This window comes from Nelumbo lutea, chromosome 1, assembly GCF_056320005.1.
Source record: "Nelumbo lutea isolate HS-2025 chromosome 1, American lotus-T2T, whole genome shotgun sequence".
In the NCBI taxonomy this organism is placed as follows: domain Eukaryota; kingdom Viridiplantae; phylum Streptophyta; class Magnoliopsida; order Proteales; family Nelumbonaceae; genus Nelumbo; species Nelumbo lutea.
In genome coordinates this window covers 71,199,636-71,225,645 of record NC_142684.1, presented here as the reverse complement: position 1 = coordinate 71,225,645, position 26,010 = coordinate 71,199,636, and the positions used below count along the sequence as shown (strand labels likewise).

The 26,010-nt window shown below is 38.4% G+C and overlaps 1 protein-coding gene and 2 long non-coding RNA genes across 3 annotated transcripts; 2 read left to right on the top strand and 1 right to left on the bottom strand.

Annotated features, from left to right (window-relative positions):
• Window positions 1–1,299: 1,299 nt before the first annotated feature.
• LOC148875230 (uncharacterized) lies at window positions 1,300–3,139 on the bottom strand. Its single transcript, XR_016104915.1, has 2 exons — window positions 1,969–3,139; window positions 1,300–1,813 (listed from the first exon to the last, which is right to left on the bottom strand). It is a non-coding gene; the product is annotated as an uncharacterized LOC148875230 (long non-coding RNA).
• LOC148875229 (uncharacterized) lies at window positions 2,243–3,488 on the top strand. Its single transcript, XR_016104914.1, has 2 exons — window positions 2,243–2,382; window positions 2,529–3,488. It is a non-coding gene; the product is annotated as an uncharacterized LOC148875229 (long non-coding RNA).
• Window positions 3,489–23,916: 20,428 nt separating this feature from the next.
• On the top strand, window positions 23,917–25,557 carry LOC148875228 (1-aminocyclopropane-1-carboxylate oxidase-like). The gene is made up of 4 exons (XM_088964308.1): window positions 23,917–24,113; window positions 24,266–24,492; window positions 24,596–24,929; window positions 25,080–25,557. Exons 1-4 carry the CDS (start codon window positions 24,009–24,011, stop codon window positions 25,371–25,373), a joined length of 960 nt encoding a protein of 319 aa, XP_088820434.1. The 5' UTR covers window positions 23,917–24,008; the 3' UTR covers window positions 25,374–25,557.
• Window positions 25,558–26,010: the final 453 nt, after the last annotated feature.

Below are 26,010 nucleotides of genomic sequence, written 5' to 3'. Positions count from 1 at the left end.
GTCTGGTTATCAGTTCGAACGGTCTGACCGATTGACCCAAACAGTCGGTCTGTTCTGACAAAAAATTAAAAAATTAAAATATTGAAAAAACAGTCAAAATCGTTCAAATGATTAACTGGCCGGTTTAGCAATTTATTGACCAAAATGAATAGTTTTGAGGGAAAAAGAGGTTTTAGAGGAAAATAGAACCGGTCAGATGACCCGTTCCCAGTTTTTCCGGTCTGACCGTCCGATTCGGTCCGATTTTGAGAACAATGGTGAACATAGGACATAACATACATAGAATATTTTTTAAATTCCTAAAATACCCTTTACAACTTGATGGTTAGTCCGATGATCTAAAGGTCCGTCTCCCCCTCTTCCTTCTCCGGCTCATTCTCTTCCCTGGTGCCACAGGGGAACCGTTGAAAGTGCCGAGTTCGGATGCGTGGGTGAACTTCTTGCTTCAACACGAATTCCCTCTCGGAGGTTGAAGACAAGGAAATTGAAATCGGAGCTGATACAAAGAGAACAAGATGGTCGTCCTCAAACCCCCCCTTTGACACCATCACCAGACATCACTGACACCACCTCTCCACCATCCTCAAACCCTCTCTCCCCTCTGCCAAAGACATTACTGACACCATTGCTAGCGATTGAAATCGGAGCTGATACGAAGAGAACAAGATGGCCGCCCTCAAACCCCCTTTGACACATCGCTGGATATCACTGACACCACCCCCTCTCCCCTCTGCCAAAGAGGGCCTCAGCTGGCCCTCTTTCAAACTCGAAGGTCTTCGAAATCGGAGCTGATACGAGGAGAAGAGTTACAAAAGAGAATGACGAACGATCGGATGGTAGAGGTTTGAGATATGGATTGCAGGTGAGGGAGATTTGAGGGTAGTGGCGGAGGATTAGCTTACGTAGATCCACCTCCGGCTCTCTTTCTCTCTCCTGTTTCATCACCGCAGCTGCAGTAGCAAACCCCTCCTGCCCTCCACCTCCGATCAAACGAAACAAGACCAGATTACCAATAAAAGCGAACCCCTCCCCTGATTCCCTTTCTTTCCACAGCCAGGAGTTCGCTGTCCAGAGAGGATATTTTAGGAAACAGGTCAATGCCATCGCTGGTCCGAAGGCGAAGTTGCAATGGTGAGAATCATAGAGCCACAGATAGACACAGAAGGGTAAAATTGACATTTTACCATTTCTGTTAAGATTTAATGATGAGGGTAATTGTGAGAAAGTAGTAAAGGTGATTTAAGATAATAGTTGATCAGTAAGGATATATATCATCAATTAGTAGTCTAGATTAAATAATTTTCCCTTTAATTAATTAATCTTTACTTTTATTGTATTAAAAAGCAAATCCAATCCTGGGGAATCAGCATTCAATGGTGAGCAGACTGCAGAGCACAACGTATGGACTGGTTGGTTGGGGTTATAAGTCCATCTTTCTGCTTCTTACCAGAATTTTGGTCATTCCCGCGACCAACGCTGATGGATTGAAGGAATATAAAAAGTTAAATACCCCAAAATCAAGTGTTCTTATCCATGATTTAAGCAAACAGGCAAAACCTATCTGCTCTTTGTTTTCCACTTCACTCTTGAAATCTTCCTTTCAACTCCATCACAATTCACAATCCGCATCCCAGAGGTCCAGAGCATGCTATCTGTCCGCCACAGCCATTGTCACCTTAGAACGATGCTGACGCCTGCAATTTAAAGCAATGATGAGGGGTAAATTTGGTAGTCTCCAATGCTTTACCAATTGACGGGCAAGTGCCAGGTGTCATGACAATGGGCGGCGAAGAGCATCAAGTCAAGTTGTCGTCTGTCGATATTAAAAAACAATAATAATAGTTAATAAATTAATTAGTATTTAGAAACAGCAGAAACTCCAAAGGCAATGTAATTTTTTCGTTTTCTGATAGTCTAGGCAAGGATAATAATAGTTAATTAATGAATAAAGAATGTAATCAAATATACATGTTTTCTGATAACCATGAACTCTATATGTAATCTGTAAAACCCAACCCAGTATTTCTTTCTCTCTCCCTCTCTTTCAATTCAAGGTTCAAGCTCCTTTTCTTCTTCGGTCTCTTTTTTCAAAGATTCAAGGCCCCCTCGAGCCTCGATCATGGAGCTGGCGATAAGATCGCGATTCTGATTCCCATGTGAGCAAGACTGTCTTTCTTTGGACCCATTTGCCTATATCGCAAAAATTTTCACTTGCTCTCTGCTGTTATTAGTTCTCTCCTTCGATCTATTTTTTTTCTTCTTTCTCTTCTGCTTTGCTGTATTGTCCTTTTGTTCTGTGTATACCGGAATTTCTGCTGATGAAAGAGCTCACGAGATTCTCATGGACGAAGATGATCCATTTAGTGCGATACGCGTCGATATGTATGAATTATTCTTTCCCATTTAACCCCTTTGCTGATGTTCTTTCTCCATATTTTCTTTCTTGGCCTTTCAGTTTTTGTCTTTCTTTCGGTTTCGAAGAAGAAAGAATGGGCGCAATCGATCAAATGACGATTTTTTATTTGCAGGAACCGATAGAGCGGCAAAGAGAAGCAAGAACATCGGTGGGTCTTCTGAGAGAAGCAATGGAGAGTGTGGAGAGAGGAAGCAGGTGGAAGAATCTGAGGGAACGGCTGGGCTTGAAGGGAATGGGCTGCTGTGGAGCCACCTGGGGCTTCAGGCCTTCCAATATGAGCATAAGAGAAGACGACGATGACTACGTCGACTACGATTACTACTACGTAGACCAGCCACGCCATGAACAGGAAGAGGTAACACTGGGCGGAGATCAGATGCCGGCGGCAGAGAACGGCTTGGGATACCCATCATGTGCGGGTCAAAGTCAGATTCCGGCGAGGTCGGGGATGAACTTGGCGACGGCGTTGGCAGCGGAGCGTCACTTGAGAGCAGGTCAAGATTTGGAGCTGGTGGTCCCCAGTGAGAACAGTGCAACCGGAACCACAGGGACGGATGGTGATGGTGGTGGTGTGGCCGGAACACCGTTGAGGGTATCGCTGATGAGATTGCTGGAAGAAGCGGACGGCGTAGATGGAGAGAGGGAGAAAGGAGGAAGAGGAGGAGGGGGGAGCGATGGGGTGTGCTGCGTGTGCATGGGGAGAAGGAAACGTGCGGCATTCATCCCATGTGGGCACACGTTTTGCAGGGTGTGTTCGAGGGAGCTGTGGTTAAATCGAGGTTCGTGTCCCCTTTGTAACCGTTCTATCCTTGAGATTCTCGACATCTTCTAGATTCATCCTTTTTCTGTCTTTGGGATTCGTGATTCTGTTTTGAATTGATGGATGGATCATGGATGTATGTAGTGTTGGGAGAGGCGAGCCGAGAGGTGAGTCTGCTCATCTGCTGTCTGCGTCTGCGTCTGCCCCCTTTGGCCTTCGTTTTATTTCCCTTTTTTTCTAAATTTCAATTTCAACATTCGTTGCAAATATGTACCGTCGATTTGTTTGGTATTTGCGTCTTTTTCTTCAAAACCTTTTTCTTTTAATTCTTTTCTTATTCTTTTTGAAGGTAATTAATTCTTGGAGAGATTTTTGGAGGGTAGTGGGAGGAGACGAAAGTTGGAAAATCCATTAAAAAAAAAGAGTGAGCATGTAAAGTGGGCATTTTTGGATGCAGTGACCTAAGCCCGAGTAGTCTTTAACTGTTTTCCCTTTCAAAGGAAATTTTCTTATTTCCTTCTCCCATCGGGTCGGGTCAGAGTTTTCCAATAGTTGGTTATCGTTTTAATTTTTAATCCAACGTGGACAAGGGTAAGACCAGGCGGAGATCATGGAATATAAACATAAAAGAGGGAAAAGGAAAGAAGAAATTAACTTTTCAGAGCACCGGGCGACAACTTTGGATGATTCTTATATTATAAATTTTTTTAGGCCAAATGGTTAGTCTCGGTGTCAGATGAAGATGATCCTTCCAAGTCTGATAATTCATTATTTTTTATTCTTTTACCTAGATCTTAGCAAACGCTTTTGTCTGTCTTCCAATTCCAAATAATGGATTGTGAAACCACTGATTTTACACTGTAGTACGGGCTCGGGCTTCGTGCCGGGCCCATTCAAATTTTGGCAGTAGTCAACCCGAGCCCGGCCCATCAATAGGTATAGTCAGTTAGTCACAATGAGTCTCTATACTACATAAAGGGTTAAGTGTGTTAAGGTGGATGGGCTGGGTCGGGCAGGCTTAATTCTAAAAATTGAGCTTAAGGCCTCGGGCCTGGCCCAAAAATAAAAATAAAAAATAAAAAAATAATCCAGAACTTTAGGCTCAGGCCCAGCCCTTATAAAATTGTGTTAGATCGACCCAGGCTTGAGTTGGGCCTACTCATGCAAAGCATTCTGGTGCAATGATATATCTACAATTTCAGAAAAAGGGCAATTTGGGTGTCTGTTATCCTAAGGCTGTGTTTGGTTTGATGGAAAAGGTAGGGAAAGAAAGAAAATTGTAGGGAAACCTATATCAATTTTTTCTTATTTTCTATCAAACCAAACTTAGCCTAATGTATTGAAATTAGGGCTGTTCATAACAAACCTAAACCGATCAACCCGATTTGGTCGGTTTTTCTTCAGCACCGGTTGGTTTCGGGTTACAAAAAACATAAACCCATGATTTGGTTCAGTTTTGGTTCACACATGAAAACTAAAACCGAACCGACTTATATATATATATATATATATACATATTATATATAAAATTTCTGATATATAAAATATCAGTTTTAATTCATCAAATCATTTTTAATTTTCAGGCATCCAACCTTTGCTTTGTTAGATATGAATTCTTTATCATTCACACTGAGAGAATCATTCACAAAACCGATCCAAACCGATTTCAACCGATCAAGTCGGTTTTACTTTTTATTGGGTTGGTTTCGGTTTTATTTCTAGATAAACCGACTAGGTCGGGACGATCGGAAAAGTGCCAATAAACCAACCCAACCCGACCTGTGAACAGCCCTAATTCAAATGGAAAAAGTGCCTAGATGCCTTAATATGGTCATTAGCTTGACATTTAGGCTGTGTTTGGTTTGATAGAAAATAAGAAAAAAATTAGGCTCAATTTGGAAAGAGTACAAATACAAATATGTACAGTACAAGTGCATACAAAATAATATAAAATATAAGGTTTTGTAATCTACAAATTTGTATTTGTACTCCTTTCAAACTGAACTTTAAGAAGACTCCCTCAATTTTGTAGTTTTTATTTTCTATCAAATCAAACATAGCATTAAGATCATCTAATTACATAAGACATCTTGATCCAGCCAAATTTGTCCACGGTTCCTTGAAATAGGGGGCCTTTTTTTGGCTTTATATACCCAATGTTTGGATCTGACCATGGTCAGGACTCGGGATAAATCTACTACCGGCACTTACCACCCAGACCCAATTCCAACTCAAACCCTATACCTGACTCTATTGTCAATTCTTTCAATAAGTTCTGATCCAACAAATCCTGGTTTTAATTAACAGGCATCTAGTGATAAATATGCTGATTCTCTTGTTCTTTCTTCTCAAAATATCATATTTATTCCTCTTAAAATAATAATTTTAGACATTTTATCTGAAATTATGGTTTTGAAAATTGGATCAGACCAGATGGTTGGACCGGATGACCCAGGAATTGGTCAAGAAACCTGTTCAATTTAATACTAAAACTGTTTTTAGGCCAAAAACCATTGATTTGGTCAACAACCCACTGACCCAGGCAGTTGATCCATTGACCTGGTGACGCAGACAATGGTTTTTTGACCATTTTTTATTTAAATTATTTTTCAAATCAAAATGAGCCATCTGGTCGAACTAAACAATTAAACTATTTGACCTAAGAACCAATGGCTAAAATGGTTCGATGTCCGATCCGATTTTTAAAATCTTGTATGAAACTATTTTAGGTGAACTATGACAAACATGTATATAATGTTGAAGATATCTTTCTCATCAGTTGGGGTCTTAAGTGGGCCGATGGCCCAGATGTTCCGATGGTCACTCAACATCCCTAAAAAGAAAGAGGTATGGGATCAAATCTGTTAACCACAGGCTATCGGTGGTAAGATGAGTCAACCTCACGTGCACCCTGCTGTCTCCAACCGATGAATCCCCTGTAACACGTGTAATGTAATAGTAAAACCAATAAAAAAAAAAAGTGAAATGCAGACTGATTCAGAAACTATGTAATGGGTTTGCATCGGCTCAGGACTGTTGGGCTGATATGGCCATCGACAGCCGTGCCTATTAAATGAATGAAAGAAATGGAAGCAATGTTTGGTTTAACTGTTCAATTTGATTATACAGTTTGTTCTGACAAAAAATTTAAAAAATAAAAAATGATTAAAAACTATTGAGTAGGTCGAACAGGTCGACAATTCAATTGCCTGAATCAACAGATCGTTAATCGATTTAACAGTTTTTGGCCAAAAACCATCAAGTTTGGGGTAAAATAAATCCAATTGTCCAGATGATTCTCAGGCCGAACAGCTTAACCACCTGAATCAACGGCGGTTCAAAAACATTGGATGAAGGTTTTTTCTTTCCTTTTCTTTGGTGGGAAGGGGTTAATCAAGGAGCACTAGGTTTTAGACTTTAGATGCAACAAAATTAGGTTGTGAATTGGATTGATAATTTGCAGAGCAGGACTCTACCAAAAAAAGGAAACAAATTTGCAGAGAGGCTGGCCAGGCCCGAAAATTAGCTTAATCGTACTCCACTCTTCAGCTGGCGGATAAATTTTCATTTTGCCCTGATCTAACTTGGGCGGACTCGGATTGGATTTTTGTCGAAATTTGAAAGGCCCAGTCCACTGACCCAATCCCAAATCGTTGAAGCGGTGTAAAATGCTAATTTGGGCCGATCCAAGTTGCATCACTTAATTTCTACCTCTCCTTATAATCTCACTTTAGGGTCTGAACTTCAAATGTGCTCTTTTCGTATCTAAATTTTCAGAAATATACATTTGACTCCAACTTAAATAAAAACGATAGCTAAAATTATTGGAATGAAAAAATCCATTATATTCGAATGCAGTGGAAAAATACATTCAGTCAATGAAAAAATCCATTATATAAAAGTCCATTGGTTTAAAATTATTGGACAGTTGGGAATATTTAAGTGAATGAATGTAAAAGTACATTAATTTTATCAATGTATCATTTACATTGATTATCAATGTAAAAATCAGACAAAAAATATGGTTACATCGATTTTTGGTGAAACTTTTACATGAAAAATAAACAACTGTAAAAATGGACCGGATATAAAATTTTACACCGTTCCACTTTTACACCAAAAATAAATGAGTATAAATGCAAACCGACGGTTGAATTTTATATCAATTCATATTTACACCTCAATCAAACGCAACCTAATGAATCAACACGGATGAGCTTGATTTTTCAACTATTATTTCTGTGCTTTTTAAAATGCAAACTCTATCTATTTACTCACTTTTTACTTTATCAATTTTTTTAATGCAAATTACAAAATAAACTAGACGTTTACAAAACACAAGTAACTCAAACATTTCTGCCTGGAAAACTTGTTAAAAAGCAGCAAAGACACATGGTATAGGCTGAAAGAGTGAAAGATCAGACTGGAGCTTGTGAACCATTAACGTGATAACTGCTAACCAGTAACCACTCACCGACCCACTTGACTGCTATCCATTAACGTGATTATTGAGATAGTTTGTTTTAGTAATTTATCGTCAAACTTTGCTGCAACCATGACTGCAGCGGATGTGGGCTCTTACAATCTTAATTAGACGCCAAAAGATTTATCAACTTTTTGAAGTTGCAGGCGGATTGTTGTCCACATGATTTAGGTGGTGGTTAGAATCAAGTTTCAAAAAATCTTTATGTATTAGCCTGTATTCCCGATACGCCCCTACAGGGGTTGTATTGGGTCAGGGCCTGAATCAGAGGGTATGTAGCCGGGACTTAAACCGGCCCCTCTGAACCAAAATCGAAAATAAGTAAAAGTTAAAAAAAAGGACTGATATTGGCCGATGCGCTCATCGATACTTTGAACCTTGGTTTGGATGAATCATCACTCAAAGCCGAAACATGTCATATAGAAAATTAAGAGGGTTGAAAGATAAAATCAAGGTTTTTAAACCCGAACCAGACAATGAGCCATTCATGGGTCTGGTTCCCAGGTCAAATAGTCTAATCTTTCAAACCAAATGGAAAAATCGTTTTGACAAAAAATTAAAAAATAAAAAATGGCCAAAAACCGTTGAATGATCCGATCACCCAAATCAGTGATTTAATAACCAAATCAACCATTTTTTAGCCAAAATGACAATTCTACGATAAAACGGAATCAATCAAATAACCGATTCCTGGTTTTTTCAGTCCGGTAACCTCTCCACACATGGGCATGGCTTATTTAGGCCCTACCCTAGCCTATTTTTTCAACTGATGAGAATTCTTCAACCTCTGAACTTCAAAGTGTTGTATTTTTGTTCATCCAACCAACTAGAATGCCATTAAAGAAGATACAAGTTATAACCAACCGCTTTGGAAAATACTTCCTCTTCTTGTTGGATGGTTGAAATTAATCAACTAGGCTAACTTCGACAGGCATACCCATTTACTATACTCACAGGTGAATTTGGATTCAGTCCTCATAGAACCGTTCCCACATTGTACGTATTCATAGTCACTTGCTGTATTATGTATTGAAAATATCTCTCCATAAATAAAAATACATATTTCATGACGGCTCCAAAAGTTGTAGGTATTAGGGGTGCAACTTTTGTGGGTTAAGATTGGGTTTTTGTTAAAATTTCAATAGCCTCAATCCAAAGTCCGAGCCTGAAATAATATAAATTATTAACTCGGGACAACCTGATTTATACCCCTAGTAAAGCATGGTATAAAGCATGGTTTTTTAATCGTTGTTGACTCAAATGATCGAATTGTTTGTCCAGGAATCGTTCAGGCAATTGGTTTCATTTTACCCTGAACTCAGTCATTGGCCAAAAACTGTTAAATCGGTCAATAATTCATTAACTCGAACGGTCCAACCATCGATCCATTCAATAATTTTTTATTAATTTTCTATTTTTAATTATTTTTTTTATTTTTAAAATTTTTATTATCAGAACAAATTGTTTGTTCGAACTGAACAGTCAAACTACTGGCCTGAAAACCGATGACTAGATCGTTTTATAAAACCATGGTATAAAGAGGCTCTCTAAGCATGCATTAGGATGAATTTTATTGGCTACAATGGGCAGACGGTTGGTTGGCTAATAGGTGCAAAGCCTGCAGCCATGAGTACTAGCGCCAAGGCCAGAACACACATGCTCCTCACTCTACTGAAAGGCTTCTTTTTATTTTTTATTTTTTATTTTTTGAGCTTTCATAATTTAAAACTTCATTAATGTTGTATGTGAAGGTGAATAATACAACTAGACCTGTTCATGGGCCAGGTGGCCCGGCCCCCGGACGGGATTGAATAAGTATATGGGCCCATGGGCTTAACCTCGGGCCAAAAAGCCCGGCCCGCAATAAATTCGAGTCGGGCTCGGGATTTTCCAAAATAGCCCGGCCCGGCTCGACCTATACTTAAACCTAAATAAAACCCCTAGTCGAGACATTTATGCCTCTTCCCATTCTTTTTTTCAGCCGACCCTTCATCTCCAATCTCTAGTTCTCCACATCCTCCACACTCCACAGTTTTCATCCTCACTCTCAGGCAGCCACAACCGGCGAGGCGGAAAACGTTCACCGGCGCAACAATTCCGGCGGCAGCGGTGAGCTCTCTCTCTCTCTCTCTCTCTCTCAAACAAGAATTGATCAAGTGATCATTGTCAAAATCGCAGGTCAAGCTCGCTGCTCACAGACCACAGTCACCGATTCACCGTGAACTCTCCGGCGAATACAATCACCGGCAGCGGTGGTAAGTCCTCTTTACCATTTTATTCTATAACAATCTTTAGTGTTTACTATTTTTATAACTGTTGGTCCTGCTGAAAAGAACAAGGCAGAACTGCATAAGTGGCTTGTTTCTTCTCTCTGTCTAGGAACAATTAATATACAGAAATAATCAAATAATATTAAACAACAAAATAAGAGAAATGTTGTAACTTGTAAGCCATAAAAGAGGAATGGGGTGAGAACTGAGAACTTGTTAGTGCTTGAAGCAGAAACATCATGAGATTCAGGACACGGTGGAGATGATGTCATGATAAACCCCACTCTAATTAAGCCCTCTCTCGTTGTTGTGGTGGAACTTGGAAGGGTCATCATCAAATCTTTGAATAACAAAGATAAAAACGAAATAATAATAATAATAATAATAATAGAAAAGTAATTAAAGATGAAACACAAAAAAGAATGGGGACCAAAGCAACCCATGCGTGTACCAGAAAATATCCAAAACTCCTTTCTCCAAACTTCCAAACCAAAGCAAATTGGAACACAGGAAGGAGAGAAAAATATTAACTAGACTGACCCAATAAGGTAAAAGGGAGTCTGTAGTCCGTACTAAGGAAAGAAGAAGAAGAAGGGCTGGGCCCGTGCTTGGGTTCGGGCTTCGGACTTTTTGTCAGGGCCGGGCTCGGGCCCAAGTTCTAAACCCGTTGATTGAGTCGGGCTCGGGCTTGGGCTCAGGCCTATTATTTTTCCGTTAATAAAGACTAAAAGCCCAATCCAAATCCGACCCGGCCCGGCCCATGAATAAGTCTAAATACAACAATAGAGCTGCGGTTGGCTGCATGTCAAAACGACTATCTAAGGGCTTTTCTGACATGTGAATGGGTTTACCCAAGTCGTCCTGCTCTAGGGACCCGCTTAGTAATAGCTAGAGCCACATGCGTAGTGTCATCTTCTACCGATCATAACCCCAATTCCGTTCATGCATCTCCCTTTCCCCTATAATATATAGTACTATTACTTATTGAATGCTACTTGCTAGCTCTTGTCTGTGATATTTCTTCCTCAATCAAGCCACAATAAAAGATATATAGCTCTTGCTTAATTTCCACATGTTGAGCGACTGTAAGGCTGAGACATGTCAAATGGAAAGACAACGAGTTGGAAAAATTCATGGATATATTTTGGGATAATCTGCCTACTCAAGTGCCATTGCGCTGAAACACGCCACATGGGAGGAGAATTAGTTCCACAAAGTGTTTAAGGGCACATTGCCCAGGTATTTCTCTTTTTTTGTTTTTTTCACATTCTTTTTTATTTTAAGGGCATGTTATTTTGCTTTGACGTCTGATATTTTTCTCTAAACTCTGAATGTAAAAAATGTTAGTTCCGAATTCTGTATTATGAAAACTGTCAGATATTTATTTTAACCTCTTATAAACGAGAATTTCTGTTTGTGTTTTAGGGTATTATTAAAAAACAAAAAAATTGTAAGATTCCTCTTTAAATGATAAGAGATAAGAAGGGTGTTTGGTTCCGTTTACGTTTGTATTTGTGTGATTGTAAAACCGAAAAACACATTTAATGAGGGCGTTTATTATACATAAGCACCATTAGGCACCACATCAGCAAAATGCCAATAAAGCATATCCGTTTCAGGAAGCTCCAAAATGAAGCTTCTTGAAACAGGAGAGACGCACAAAAACCGAAGGCAAAACACACATGAAATTAATGAGACATTTGTTGACAGTGCGCTTAGGTGGCACCGTCAATAAATGTAAATGAAACCAAACATATGCAAGAGATAAAAGGAAACAAACACCCATTTTTTTCTTAAAGTTGTAAGATTCCTCTAAAGAGATGAAAGTTAAAAGAAAATGAATAAGCCCTAACTCTCTTATCTTCCAAACTTTCTAACTCAGTTACCAGCTCTTCTCTTCCCTATAAAACTACTTTGGGGTCTTTGACTTTCTGGGCATGCAAGTCATCAAATCTAACTCAATTTATCCAACTCAAAACACCTCATATGTTACTTATCCAACTCAAACATGACATCACAAATAAATTAACATTCCATTAAAGCGAATGGTAGGAATTAATGTCTAAGTGAGGAATTTGTGTAATTTTCCAACCAAAATTTTCTATTCACTTTTTCTACCCACTCTCTACCTTTCCTGAATTACAATCATACATCTCTCAATTCATAATAATAAAGATGTATGACTGCAATTTATGGTGAATAAAATATGAATACGAAAACAAAAAGTGAGTAGAAAATCCCGTTTGATTTGATGGTAGGGGGAAAGATTTCTCCCACGCAATTACCTTCTTGAGCGAGCGAGTAAGGGAAAGGAAATTTGGCAAACCAAGTCAACCAATCAGACATGTAAGTGATTGGATATTCATAGAATTTGACTTTGATTGATGGCTCCCAGTGATCAACGGATCTAATATATACCCATACATGGAACATATGGGAAATAATGGTAAGTCACATATTAATTTATTAATCATATATAATAAAATTAAATTTCTCTGACATACTTTGCCCAAGTTTGATATCAACGTTATATGGACGGTTAGATCATCGACATCATCTGCCGTCTTGTCTCATTCAAAGTCAAGGATTTATGATGGCTTCTTCTATGATTTTATATCACTATAATAAACCTACCTGACTCTGATCACAGTGTTTGAATATTGAGATAATTGTCGCATCTAAACGTAATCCTTTATTTTTTTAATTCATTAATTCTGCATCCGTGTGATTTGATTTTCGAAACTCAATTCTAGACTCCACATAAATGATTTATTTCACGCCAAGTCAATAGAACAAATAGATTTCGGTCACTGCTACTTCCTTCACTCGTTGGCTTTTCTCAGTATGAAAACTAATTAATCTTCCACGTAATGGTCAATCGGTTTTTCTCAAGCGAGATTAGCTATCTATTCCGCATGGCTTTCCTTCGTTAAATAAACGTTTGTATTTTGATTTGTCTTCAAAAACGGAAAATATATATTTGATAAATCATTTATTGATGATTAGGTATTACATTGACCTAATGAATGAATGTCTCATCATTGAGAAAAGCATTAAAATAAAATTTTATGAATATCAATAAGCACAAATAAACATAATCAAAAAATGCCGATTTGGTATTTTGATAAACACAAGAATACTCCGCTTTACTTGGATATATATCTTTTTTGTCCGTGTGTCTGTCGCTGTCTTTCATTAGAATTTATCATGTCATCCAGATTTAAATATTTGAAACCAAATCTTACCCCTATGGAGTCTTGATACATCGTCGTTACAGTAAGAAACCTACAAGGGTTCGATATGTTTATTCAACCATTCATATATATGGAATACACCATGATCAGGTTACGCCTGTGGCTGCACTATTACAAAAGGACCTTTTTTCTTTTTTCTTTTTACCATCTTCAGCCCTGATCAGGTACTTAATTGAACTAAATTCAACAACTTGAACAGCAGCGTGAAAACGAGTGATCAATCAACTGGGTGTGGAGAGCAACTACTTGTGGAAAATGAAAATGATTCTGTCGATCTGAGATAGATACAAAGATAAATAGATCGAGAGAGAGGGGAAAAGAGAGCGATGTGACGTTGCATCGGTTACCGTAAGTGGGCATAATTCATGGATAAGTATGATTTCCTCCTGTAAAGCGTAAAGATTAAAGAAAGAAGAGTGGAACAAAAAGATTATTCTCGAAAAGAAATGGGTTCGGAGTGGATGTCTGATGCGTTGCACAGTATCTGGCACCCAAAAGCTTCAAAATCTGTAACAATTGGGCATCATAACACATGATAAACAAATTAAATCAAAAGCTAGCCGGCCTCGTTTTCGACTATTCCCCTCCATCTATAGTACTATAAGCAAAAAAGCAAAACAAAAATAACCCGCTGTGGTAGTGGTACTTGTTCAAGAAAGCAGATAAGCTGAACCATCCACAGCTAGCTCCACCAAATTGCCATCTTTCTTCTTAAATTAATCAATCAAATAACGCAAAGCAAAGCAAGAATGATTGTAACCACGTATTTAGAATGGAGAGAAATAAAGGAAATGGACAGAAAGATGAATCATTAATCGTTATTTGTTGTCTATGACAGATAACAAGTACGTGATTGACGGTCCCCAGTTTGTTGACGTTTGGTGTGGCTAAGTAATTCAACAGTTACAATTATACCACCAAAAACTGCTATATTTATTGTGACTCCTCTACTTCCCTATTTTCTTCTATAAAATGGGTGCCTCCTGGGGGTAGTGTGTATGGAGAGAGAGCATTAAAAGGCTGAAAAGATTGGGAAAACTTCATCACCATCTTCTGACAAGATCTGCTCCCACTCTACTTGGATCGTTCTTCTTCTTCGCTGCTACCATTAAGGGTTTCTCTCACACCAACTCAAAGCAGTCATCTATGCTCTTTTTTTTAGTGCTTCAAGCCTTTGTTAAAGGCATTTCGGCACTAGTAAGGTGGTCAGTTTGTAGTTCTCTCATCAAGGACATGAATAAACATGTTTTTTTTCTTCTCCCGTGGATGTAGGTCTCTTTGATCGAACCACGTAAATTTGGTGCCATCCTTACCTTTCTTTTGCTCTTATTATTTGCTTTATAATTCACATATTCCTCAATTATTTTTCTTGTTTGTCATACTAATTAATCGGTAATTCAGAGTTTAATCCTAACAAACTAGTATCAGAGCATTATTTTTGGGATTATTTACCGATTAATTTGGTTACTAATGGCATCAATGAAGTTTGACATTGAGAAATTTGATAAATCTGTGAATTTTGGTCTATGGAAGCTCAAGATGAGAGCGATTCTGATTCAGAATGGCTTGGAGAAAGCCTTGGCGGGGCAAAAGAAAAAGCCTGAATCCATGTCCGATGAAAAGTGGGAGGAGATAGATATGAAAGCCATGTCGGCTATTCATTTGTGCTTATCGAACGAGGTTCTTCGTGAAGTTGTTAAAGAAACCTCTACAGCAGAATTGTGGCTCAAGTTGGAGTCACTCTATATGACAAAGAGCGTGACTAATCGGCCTCTGCTGAAAAGCATACTTAAGGACCTTCGTCTTCAGGAAGGTAACTCGATTAAAACCCACCTTGATGAGTTCTTTTCGATTGTCATGGATCTACAAAATATTGATGTTGTAATTGATGATGAAGATCTGGCTATCACTCTTTTATGTTCGTTACCCGCATCATATAAGCATTTTAGAGAGACCTTATTGTATGGGCGTGAGGAGATTACAGTTGAAGATGTAAAGAATGCATTGTTACAACGCGAACTGATTGATAATCAACTGACCAATAACCCAAGTAAATCTACAGTCGAGGGTCTCATTGTTCGTGGCAGGCCACCTAAAAAAAGTGGCAACAGTAAGTCAAAGGGTCAGTCTAAGTCAAAGCATCGTAATTTGACTTGCAACTACTGCAAAAAGAAAGGTCATGTTAAGGCTGAATGTTTCAAGTTCCAAAATAAGCAGAAACATCAGGCAAGTGGTGACACAAAGAAAGGTCATGTTAAGGCTGAATGTTTCAAGTTCCAAAATAAGCAGAAACATCAGGCAAGTGGTGACACAAAGAAAGGTCATGTTAAGGCTGAATGTTTCAAGTTCCAAAATAAGCAGAAACATCAGGCAAGTGGTGACACAAAGAAAGATCCTCATGCAGAAGCAAGTGTTGCGGCGGATGAGTCAGAGAATGATCTTCTGCTAATTGCAAATGCAGTTGCAAGGAAGGGTTCATAATGGATTATGGATTCAGGATATTCTTACCACATGTGTCCCGACAAAAGTGCATTCTCCACATATGAAAATTTTGATGGTGGAGTTGTTTTGATGGGCAACAATGCAACTTGCAAGGTTGTCGATAAAGGGACCATCCGAGTGTGTATGCATGATGGTATTGTGAGGACATTAAATGAAGTCTGTCATGTTCCTGATCTAAAGAAGAACCTGATTTTTTTTTGTACACTCGACTCTAGGGGTTGCAAATATTCAGCTGAAGGTGGAGTTCTTAAGGTAACCAAATGTGCTTTGGTAGTTATGAAAACTAACAAGGTTGGTAGATTATATGTATTGCAGGGAAGTACTGTGATAGAATCTTCTGCTTTGGTAGTTACAAAGATGTGGCATATGAGGCTCGAACATATGAGCGAGAAAGGGATGACTTCCTTGAGCAAGCGGGCTTACTTTGTGGGCATGTCACAGGTACTCTTTAATTTTGTGAACATTGTGTGTTTGGTAAACACAAAAAAGTTAGCTTTGCCAAAGGGATACATAGTATCAAAGGTACACTTGATTACATCAATTCAGATTTATGAGGCCATTCTCGTGTTTCTTCGAAGGGTGGAGCAAATTATCTTCTTTCATTCATCGATGATTTCTCTAGAAAGGTATGGGTGTATTTTTCCAAAAATAAAAATGATGTGTTTGAAGTCTTCTTGCAGTGGAAAACTATGATTGAGAAGCAGACAAGGAGGCAGATTAAAAGGTTGATGACTGATAATGGGCTCGAGTTTTGTGAGTCTAACTTTACAAATTATTATTTAAAGGAAGAAATCGTTAGACACCGCACCTGTGTTGGTCGACCACAAAAGAACGGTGTGGCAAAGCGGATGAACCACACACTCTTGGAAAGGGCTCATTGCATGTTGTCCAATGCAAGTTTGGATAAGTCTTTTTGGGCCGAGGCAGTTTCCACGATAGCCTATTTGGTGAACCGATCTCCACATTCAGCTCTCGAGGCTAAGACTTCATTTGAGATTTGGTTAGGTACTCCTACTGACTATTCATCTTTAAGAATTTTTTGTTGTCCTACTTATACTCATGTTAACAATGGAAAGTTAGAACCTAGAGCAAAGAAATGTATTTTTGTGGGCTATGGCTCCGGTGTAAAGGGTTACAAGTTGTATTGCTCTTCAAGCAAGAAAATTATTATTAGTCGTGATGTTATATTTGATGAATCACACATGTTATCTCCAAGGAAGGAGGAATCTGTTGCTGATGATTCAGGTACATCACAAGATGATCGGATGCAAGTGTAGGTGGAGCCCAATCCCTATTCACAGCCTTCTCAGTCAGATGAACCAATCACATCGAATAATGTTCAGCCCAGTCAGGAGTCGCACACTATTGCCAAAGATAGACCGAGGCAACAGATAAGGCCACCAAGCAGATTTGATGATTGTGTGTCTTATGCATTGACCATCGCTTGTGAGGTAGATAGCATTACCGATCCGACCACTTATGATGAAGCCATATCCAGTCTAGACAGTGGTAAGTGGTTAGTTGCCATGAAAGAGGAGATTGCATCTCTCGAAAAGAATGGCACATGGGAGCTTGTATCACCACCACCAAAGAAGAAAATTGTTGGGTGCAAGTGGGACTACAAGATTAAAGAGGGTATTCCTGATGTTGAGGATGCTCGACACAAAGCAAGGTTATTGGCGTAGGGTTTCAGTCAAGTTGCAGGTATTGACTATACCGAAGTCTTCTCCCCTATTGTTAAACATTCTTCTATTTGTACATTGCTTGCTTTAGTAGCTATGCATAGCATGGAATTAGAGTAGTTAGATGTTAAAATTGCATTCTTGCATGGTGATTTGAAAGAGAAGATTTATATGAAATAACCAGATGGTTTCGTTGTAGAAGGAAAGGAAGACCATGTTTGCTTGTTGAAAAAATCTCTGTATGGCCTTAAGCAGTCTCCAAGGCAGTGGTATAAGCGCTTTGACGCTTTTATTACTTCTAGTGGTTATTCCAGGAGTGCCTTTGACAGTTGTGTTTATTTCAGAAAGCTCTCTAATGATTCCTTCATTTATCTGTTATTATATGTTGACGACATGCTCATTGCTTCTAAGAATAAGTCTGAAATTGTGAAGTTGAATTCTCTCTTGAACAGTGAGTTCGAGATGAAGAATCTGAGTCCAGCGAAGAAAATTCTAGGTATGGAGATTATTCGTGATCGTGAGAATGGGAAACCGTTTCTCAGTCAACAGAACTATATTGAGAAAGTTCTTGATCGTTTTGGCATGTCAGATGCCAAACCTATCTCCACTCCTCTAGCAGCTCACTTCAAATTATCAGCGAAGCAGTCACCGAAGTCTAATGAGGAGAAGGTCTATATGGCTTTGGGGAATACCTCTATTAGCTGGAAAGCTTCACTTCAGTCGAATGTTGCTTTGTCTACGACTGAAGCTGAGTATATGGCTGTCGCTGATGCCGCTAAGGAAGCTTTATGGTTATGAAATTTGGTTGGTGAACTCACAGGTAGACAGGAGGCTACAATGACTTGTTGTGATAGTCAGAGTGCCATACATTTGACTCATGACCAGATGTTTCATGAGAGGACCAAGCGCATTGATGTGCGTTATCACTTTGTTCGTGATATTGTTGAGGATGGTCGTGTTTTGGTCAACAAAATAGCTTCCGCTGAGAATCCTGTAGATATGTTAACAAAGCCATTACCATCATCCAAGTTCGATGCTTGCATCGACTTGGTGGGTCTTGTCTCATTTGATGCTTGATGCCCTTGGGGCATTTGGAGAGGGAGATTTGCTGCTTGAATTATCGCCAAGGTGGAGATTGTTGACGTTTGGTGTGGCTAAGTAATTCAACAGTCACAATTATACCACCAAAAACTGCTACACTTATTGTGACTCCTCCACTTCCCTATTTTCTTCTATAAAAGGGGTGCCTCCTGGGGGGTAGTATGTGTATGGAGAGAGAGCATTAGAAGGCTGAAAAGATTGGGAGAACTCCATCACCATCTTCTAACAAGATCTGCTCCTACTCTGTTTGGATCGTTCTTCTTCTTCACTGCTGCCATTAAGGGTTTCTCTCACACCAGTTCAAAGCAGTCATCTATGCCCTTTTTTTTAGTGCTTCAAGGCTTTGTTAAAGGCATTTCGGCACTAGTAAGGTGGTCAGTTTGTAGTTCTCTCATCAAGGACATGAATAAACATGTTTTCTTTCTTCTCCTGTGGATGTAGGTCTCTTTGACCGAACCACGTAAATTTGGTGTCATCTTTACCTTTCTTTTGTTCTTATTATTTGCTTTATAATTCACATATTCCTCAATTTTTTTCTTGTTTGCCATACTAATTAATCGGTAATTCAAAGTTTAATCCTAACAACACGTCGTTGTTGTTGTAGTATAATAGAACATGTTCGTTCTGTAGTGTGTTCATCATATACTCCGAGCTTTTCTGGTTCTGGTATCAAGAAACTCGACATCAACGACAACCAAAGATGACCCACTCTCCTATGTCATTCCTCCTTCATTTCTCTCTCTCTCCCCCCCTCCTACATCCACCGACCGGTAGATCATTCATGACTGGTAAAAAAACCCTAATTTGACTCGAATGAACTTCTTACTTATCAGCTTATCCAATATAATTTGATTAGAGATGAAAACCATTTCTTACTTTTAATATTAGTGGGGATGAGTGATTTGTTAAACGAAAGTGAAATAATAGAAATAAATAAGATTAGATTTTTTTTATATTTTGTTTAAATACTTAGTGATTATTTATGTTTTATATACTACTTTTAATGTTTTTTTACAAATATCAATAATTAATTTCAACTAATTAATAGTCTAATCTGTAATAAATAACTATGGTATAATGTTCAATAATTATTAAAAGTTTATTGGGAAAATGCATAATTATTGAAAATAAATTTATAATGAAAATAATAAATAATTATTGAAAATAAAATAAATAATTGATAAAATACAATAAATACTGAAAATATAATAAAGTAATCAATAAATAGTGTAATATCCAACTATAGTTTAATCTCTAATTAATATTATCAATAAATCATAATGACAATACATAAGTATTGATAATAATTTTATAACAAAAATACAATAAATCTAATATGTATAATAAATTAAATTAAAAAAAATAAATAAATAACAATAGTTTAATCTCCAATGATTATTAAAAATTTACTATTAAATAACAAAATAAAGATACATAAATATTAAAAATATATATATCAAAAAGGTACAATAACTAATTACTGAAATACAATAAATATTAATTTTAGTACATATAAATATATAATAAATGTAGATAAAAATTTTAAAACTATTATTAATAAATATTAAATTTTTCTAAAAATTATTTTCTTAAATTATTAATTTTTATGAAAATTATTTTTTGAAAATTACTAACTAATTGATTAAAGCTAAGGAAACATATATCCAAATTGCAGATTATAAACCATTGCATACTAAAGAAGTTTTCTGGTTGGAGGAATCCATTTATTAAAATCATTTCCTCAAGAATAAATAGTTTTGGAGAGGGTTTGTGAAATCACTAACTGACAAGACAATTCAGGGAAATCAAAATTCACATAATCTTCTACTGATATTTGAAAAATCAATCTTGTCAAATTAAAAGGAAAGGACATAGCAAATTTATAAATCAGAATCAACAAATCAACTCCTCCAACCAAGCATCCCAATATATGGGGCCACCCAGGAAAGCACAAACCGTGCATGTTCCCATTTGATTCAAATCAATCACATCTTCATAGCTAAGCAATGGAATAACGAACGCAATGGCTGTTAATTGTGTGTTCTGATTAACGAACGCAATGGCTGTTCAGCAGATTGTTTTATGTCGGTAATAAATTCATGAAACCCACGATAAAAGATGCAGCCCATGTATTTTATTACTAACGTGAAACATTATCATTAATTCCAAAGCCTACTGAACAGCCATCGCATTCAGTTAATCCTCGCTCATTAATTGCACCTACAAAACGACTCCATCACATTGACATTCCGTGTATTAACTAAGAATCGGAAGATATATAATGGCCGAATATATGCACGTAAGCTTCTCCTCTCTCGTGGCAGGGACACCTTCCCTCCATGATTCCAATTACCACATACGCCACACTCGTTTTTGCTTTGGAGCCGTGGGGTTTGGGCTGTTTTGTGAATTAAACCCCACTTGGGTGTTAGGTATTGCTAGCTGCCTTTCATTCCTTCTGACATTTGGTTGGGTGGGACCAAGGGCGGGGGGGGGCACCTTATCTACACGATACGTGGAGTCTGTATTATAGGTCAGAAATTATTTTTTCTCCACAAAAGTAGAGAGAATAAAAGCAGATAGATAATAACAGGGCGGACGATGAGGACCCAGGAGAGATGTTTGGAATTGAAAATGATGGTGGAAAGAAAGAGATAAATATCTGGGGGTTCCCACCAAGATTCCTCCACACAAACACGGGTCCTTCCCTTGGAATATGACAAATTCAAGTTCACTCTCTGCCGAATTTGATGAATGGACGGACCAAAGGATGTTTGGAAATGCCACTAGATGAGACAAGGACATGGAAGGAAATAATGGGGTTGATGAGAACTCCCAACCCCACCATTTCAATTCTCAAATCAAGACATCCATTCACTACTTATCAATCAAATCCCAATTTTCCCAAATTCACACTTACCATTAATGAACTTTGGACTCCAAAAATATTGTATCTCGCACGGCCAAACCCGCCTATTTGGGGAGTTGGTCGGCTAACTCTAAGTCAAATATACACACTCTTGATTCTTAACTTAGTATTATTGCCTTCTTTCTTGCTTTGCAGGGTTGCCTCCTACTTTTCCAGCCTTTACTAGTTAATTTATAGATCTCCTTATTTTGCAGCCACTTCACATGCCTTATTTCCATAATGACTTTTCCTCTTTTTCGTGTTTTTGGAAGACTACTTACTATATATATAAGGCATACGTAAAATTGATTGGTCATTGGTCATGCATGCATGGATGCTGATGTGTTGGACGGTGTTACATGTGTAGTATAACGTATGGATAAAGATGAAGACGTCTTATTCATGTATGGGATCAAACATCAAACATCTTACATGCATCCAACTCAACTTGTAAGCTAGCTTGTATGTTGCACTACATACTATGAACATGGATTATTATTTCTTTCTGGAGTTGTTTTCTTATTCCAGGTACTTGAAACAGTACCATCCACCCAATGAAATACATTCTGTACTCTTCCCGGAGACTTAGATCTCATCAACCAAGTTATGGCACCAAAATTGCCACGTAAGAGATAGTGTTTCTTCAATGGCTATCAAGGACCTCACATAACCTATCTTGCCTTTGACTTAACATTAAGGCCCTATTTGCTTTTTGGTAAGTTACCTGAGTAAGTTTTTCTTGGGAAACGCTTATCCAAGTAAGTGTATTTACCCATTCTCTTTTATTCTCCACTTAGACAAAAAGACAATGACCATTTTAACCATAAAATTATATTATTAAAAGGGACATTTTTGTCTCATTCAAGTATTGGCAATTTTCCCCAATGTGAAAAAGTCATTTATCCACCTAAGAGATGGTTATCACTTACATAAATAGTGATACACAAGAAAATAAATATTCACTAGTCCCCACATTAATCTAGAAAAAGAACATAGGATTTTTAGTCAATAAAAACCAAAATCCCATTGACCAACTTTCTCACTCTCAAAATCTAAAAAAAAAAAAAAACCCTCGATATTATTACTTAGTCCATGATTTTATTATTTATCTTCAAAAATATTTTATAACCTTAGCCATTCCAACGTAATAAAGTCCTTTTGCTGGGTTAAGATGGATACTACCCAAATAAACATTAATCCATTCCACACACCAGGTCTGAACTTTGGAGTCCTAATTAATGGTAATATGGTTATGTATGTCGAATCTACCTGTAACAGTAGTGAAAAGATTTGTTCTACGTAATTGCTCCATCATGTCTACTACCTACCCTACCTTAGGTTTTGCCAAGGACACATCACACACTACATATGTGATTCAGAAGTCAAAGATTTGAGTACGATTGTTTATACAAGATTACAAGTGACGGATGAAGCTCTTATTTTGCGACGTGAGAGAGCCCGGCCCACCTATGAAAATAATTAGGAAACATGAATCCCTACCTTGCATCGGCCTAAGCTAAGCCCCATTTGAAAACAATATATTTGGTTAAAAAGGGTCCCCAACTCTTGTTCGTTAATGCTGATTGCTGGCCCTTACATGAACATGGGCCACCTTTTGCCCCAGCAAATTGCTCATCATCCAATTAATTTTCTATGCATAATTGGGATTTATCATATTCAAATTGATCTAACTGGTCCACAAACAATAATTAGTCAGTCACTCTTCACAATTCTTTTTGCATTCTAATTATATATTAGGGTAATATTTTTAAAACCGGATTATACAGGAGAAATTAAAAACTGTTTCACCCCAAAATCATATTTTACTAAAAATCATTGATTTGATCAGCAAACCAGTGACTTGGGTGATTGAATCGGATAATGGCTTTTAGTCGTTTTTTTTACTTTTGTTAAGATAAACCATTTGTTTGGACTGTTCGACTCGGGAACTGGACCCAAAACGGTTCCCTTCCGATCCGATTTTAAAAACCTTGTATTAGGGTAAAGGATGGGTAAAAAGGAAAATTTTCAGTTTTCATTGCTTATATATATGCAATTACAATGACAGTGAAAGAGGAACAAAACCCATGGCTCATGCAGAAAAAGAAAAGGAAAAACAGAAAAGTAAAAAAGCAAGTAGCAGCCATATCCATCTTGGTGGTCTATCGTCAAAAAAGAAAGCGGAGAATGCAGCCAATAAGCGGGTCCCGGATCCCGTCTCACCTCAGAGATAGAGGTAAGAGGTTCCAATAAGGAATAGAATTGACCATGGATTAGTGCTGGACTGAAGTTGTTGATGGTCACCAGACTGGTAGACCTAATAAGTATAATCAATCCCCCTAAGCCTCTGTACGTTGTTCCACGACTCCTTTTTTTTTTCCATAATTAGATAGATAGCTAGACTCGCTCAAACCCTTCACCATCCTTCACCTTATCTATTGTTACTGTATTTTTGTCGTTTTATTTTATTTTATTTTTTTTACCACTTCACTGCCTTCCAAACGTCTATAAATTGAGCCCAGCTAGACTCACCAAGAACCACTGCATCGAGTCTCAGCTTGAGAAAGAGAGGTAGAGACACATACACTTACACACTTAGTCACCTGCACCTACAGTTCACAGTTGGAGAGAAATGGCGTACTTCCCAATTATCAACATGGAGAAACTGAACGGTGAAGAGCGAGCAGCCACCATGGAGATCTTAAAAGATGCTTGTGAGAACTGGGGATTCTTTGAGGTATGAAAAGTCTTCACTTTGCATATATGTTTTGTGGAAAAGCTCAGAAAAAGCTGTCAATGAAAAGTTTATGTTGTTGGATATACGAGTATATATAAATTAGATGGGTGCTGATTGTGCTTTGATTTTTTTTTTTTTTTCTGTAATTTTAGCTGTTGAATCATGGGATCTCTCACGACTTGATGGACACCGTCGAGAGGCTGACTAAAGAGCACTACAATAAGTGTTTGGAGCAGCGGTTCAAGGATTCGGTGGCAACCAAGGCTCTTGAAGGGGTCCAGAAGGAGATTACAGACATGGATTGGGAGAGCACCTTCTTCTTGCGCCACCTCCCTGCGTCCAACTTGTCGGAGATCCCGGATCTTTCCGACGAATACAGGTATAATAACATTGATGGTATTGACAACGAGGAGATAGCACATTCTGTATATCTTTCCGACGAACAGAAGAGAGACAATTCATTTTGGTTGTGGATGATTCAGGCAAGCCATGAAGGAATTTGTGGTGAAATTGGAGAAGCTAGCCGAGGTACTCTTGGACTTGCTCTGTGAAAATCTTGGGCTGGAGAAAGGGTACATCAAGAAGGCTTTCTACGGGTCTATAGGACCCACCTTCGGCACCAAGGTAGCTAACTACCCTCCCTGCCCGAGCCCAGAGCTGATCAAGGGCCTCCGGGCTCACACCGACGCCGGCGGCATAATTCTGCTCTTCCAGGACGACCAGGTCAGTGGACTCCAGCTCCTCAAGGACGGCGAGTGGGTAGACGTGCCCCCGATGCGCCATTCCATTGTGGTCAACATCGGTGACCAACTGGAGGTACGCCCCCCACTCCACAGACACACACTGACATAGGATACTATTAGCTAATAAGGTAGCCATGATTTGTTGGGTCGCAAGCTTTGCAACTGAAAAATTAATAATTAAGCTGGGTTTGTCTTGGATTTGATTGACGAGATGTACATGTAGGTGATCACCAACGGAAAATACAAAAGCGTGGAACACCGGGTGGTCGCACAGACCGACGGTAACAGGATGTCTATCGCATCATTCTATAACCCCGGTAGCGACGCAGTGATCTACCCGGCCCCAGAATTGGTGGAAAAAGACGCAGAAAAGACAAAGCAAGTGTACCCCAAGTTCGTATTCGAGGACTACATGAAGCTGTATGCGACGGTGAAGTTTCAGCCCAAGGAGCCCAGGTTCGAGGCCTTCAAGAACATGGAGGCTGCAGCCAACTTAGGCCCCATTGCAACAGCTTAAGAATAAGAGCTTTCAGCTAGCTTTGACTGCAGGGATCATCATCGGCTTATGTATCTGTCTGCTTTATCTTGTTCCGTAAGCGTGTTGTATGTGTTCGTGGTTGTCATCAAATGCCTGCCTTTGTATGTTTGCTTGGTGTTTCTATATTATTCAAGTCATAACTTCACAAGTTAATTGGTCCAAAGTTGAAAATCTTCACAATGGGACAGATGACTGGAGGCATGTTGGTTGGGTTTAGGGTTGTCTGAAGTTGTGGTTGTTGTCTAAAATCTAAAATCCATAATCTAAATTATGTGGAAATTAAAATCTGAAAGAGGCTGTGGGGGTGGGGTAGGGTTTGGTATGGTTTTCCAAATTTCCGTGTGGAAGAAGGTTTTGATCAGTAACGTGGAAAGTGAAAATGACCAGAAATGCCTTTACAATTTATAAAAAGGAAAATAAAAAGGAAAGCGGTCTAAACTGGAGGGCACCCAAACTAGGCAAGTGGGGAAGTTGTGCACTTATTCCTTATACTTGTTTGAGAGAGAGAGAGAATCTTTTGAATTGATTGTTCTCTTCTGTCTGTTCTTCTTCCTCCCATGCTGCTGGGGAATCACGTTTTTTCTCTCAAGATGACCCAATAATTGTAGTCCCATTC

Bases quoted from the DNA above. Each gene is read 5' to 3' on its own strand.
- LOC148875228 (XM_088964308.1), top strand. From the start codon at position 24,009: ATGGCGTACTTCCCAATTATCAACATGGAGAAACTGAACGGTGAAGAG. The intron at 24,493-24,595 runs GTATAATAACAT...TGGATGATTCAG, and splicing joins GATCTTTCCGACGAATACAG to GCAAGCCATGAAGGAATTTG. The intron at 24,930-25,079 runs GTACGCCCCCCA...ATGTACATGTAG, and splicing joins ACATCGGTGACCAACTGGAG to GTGATCACCAACGGAAAATA.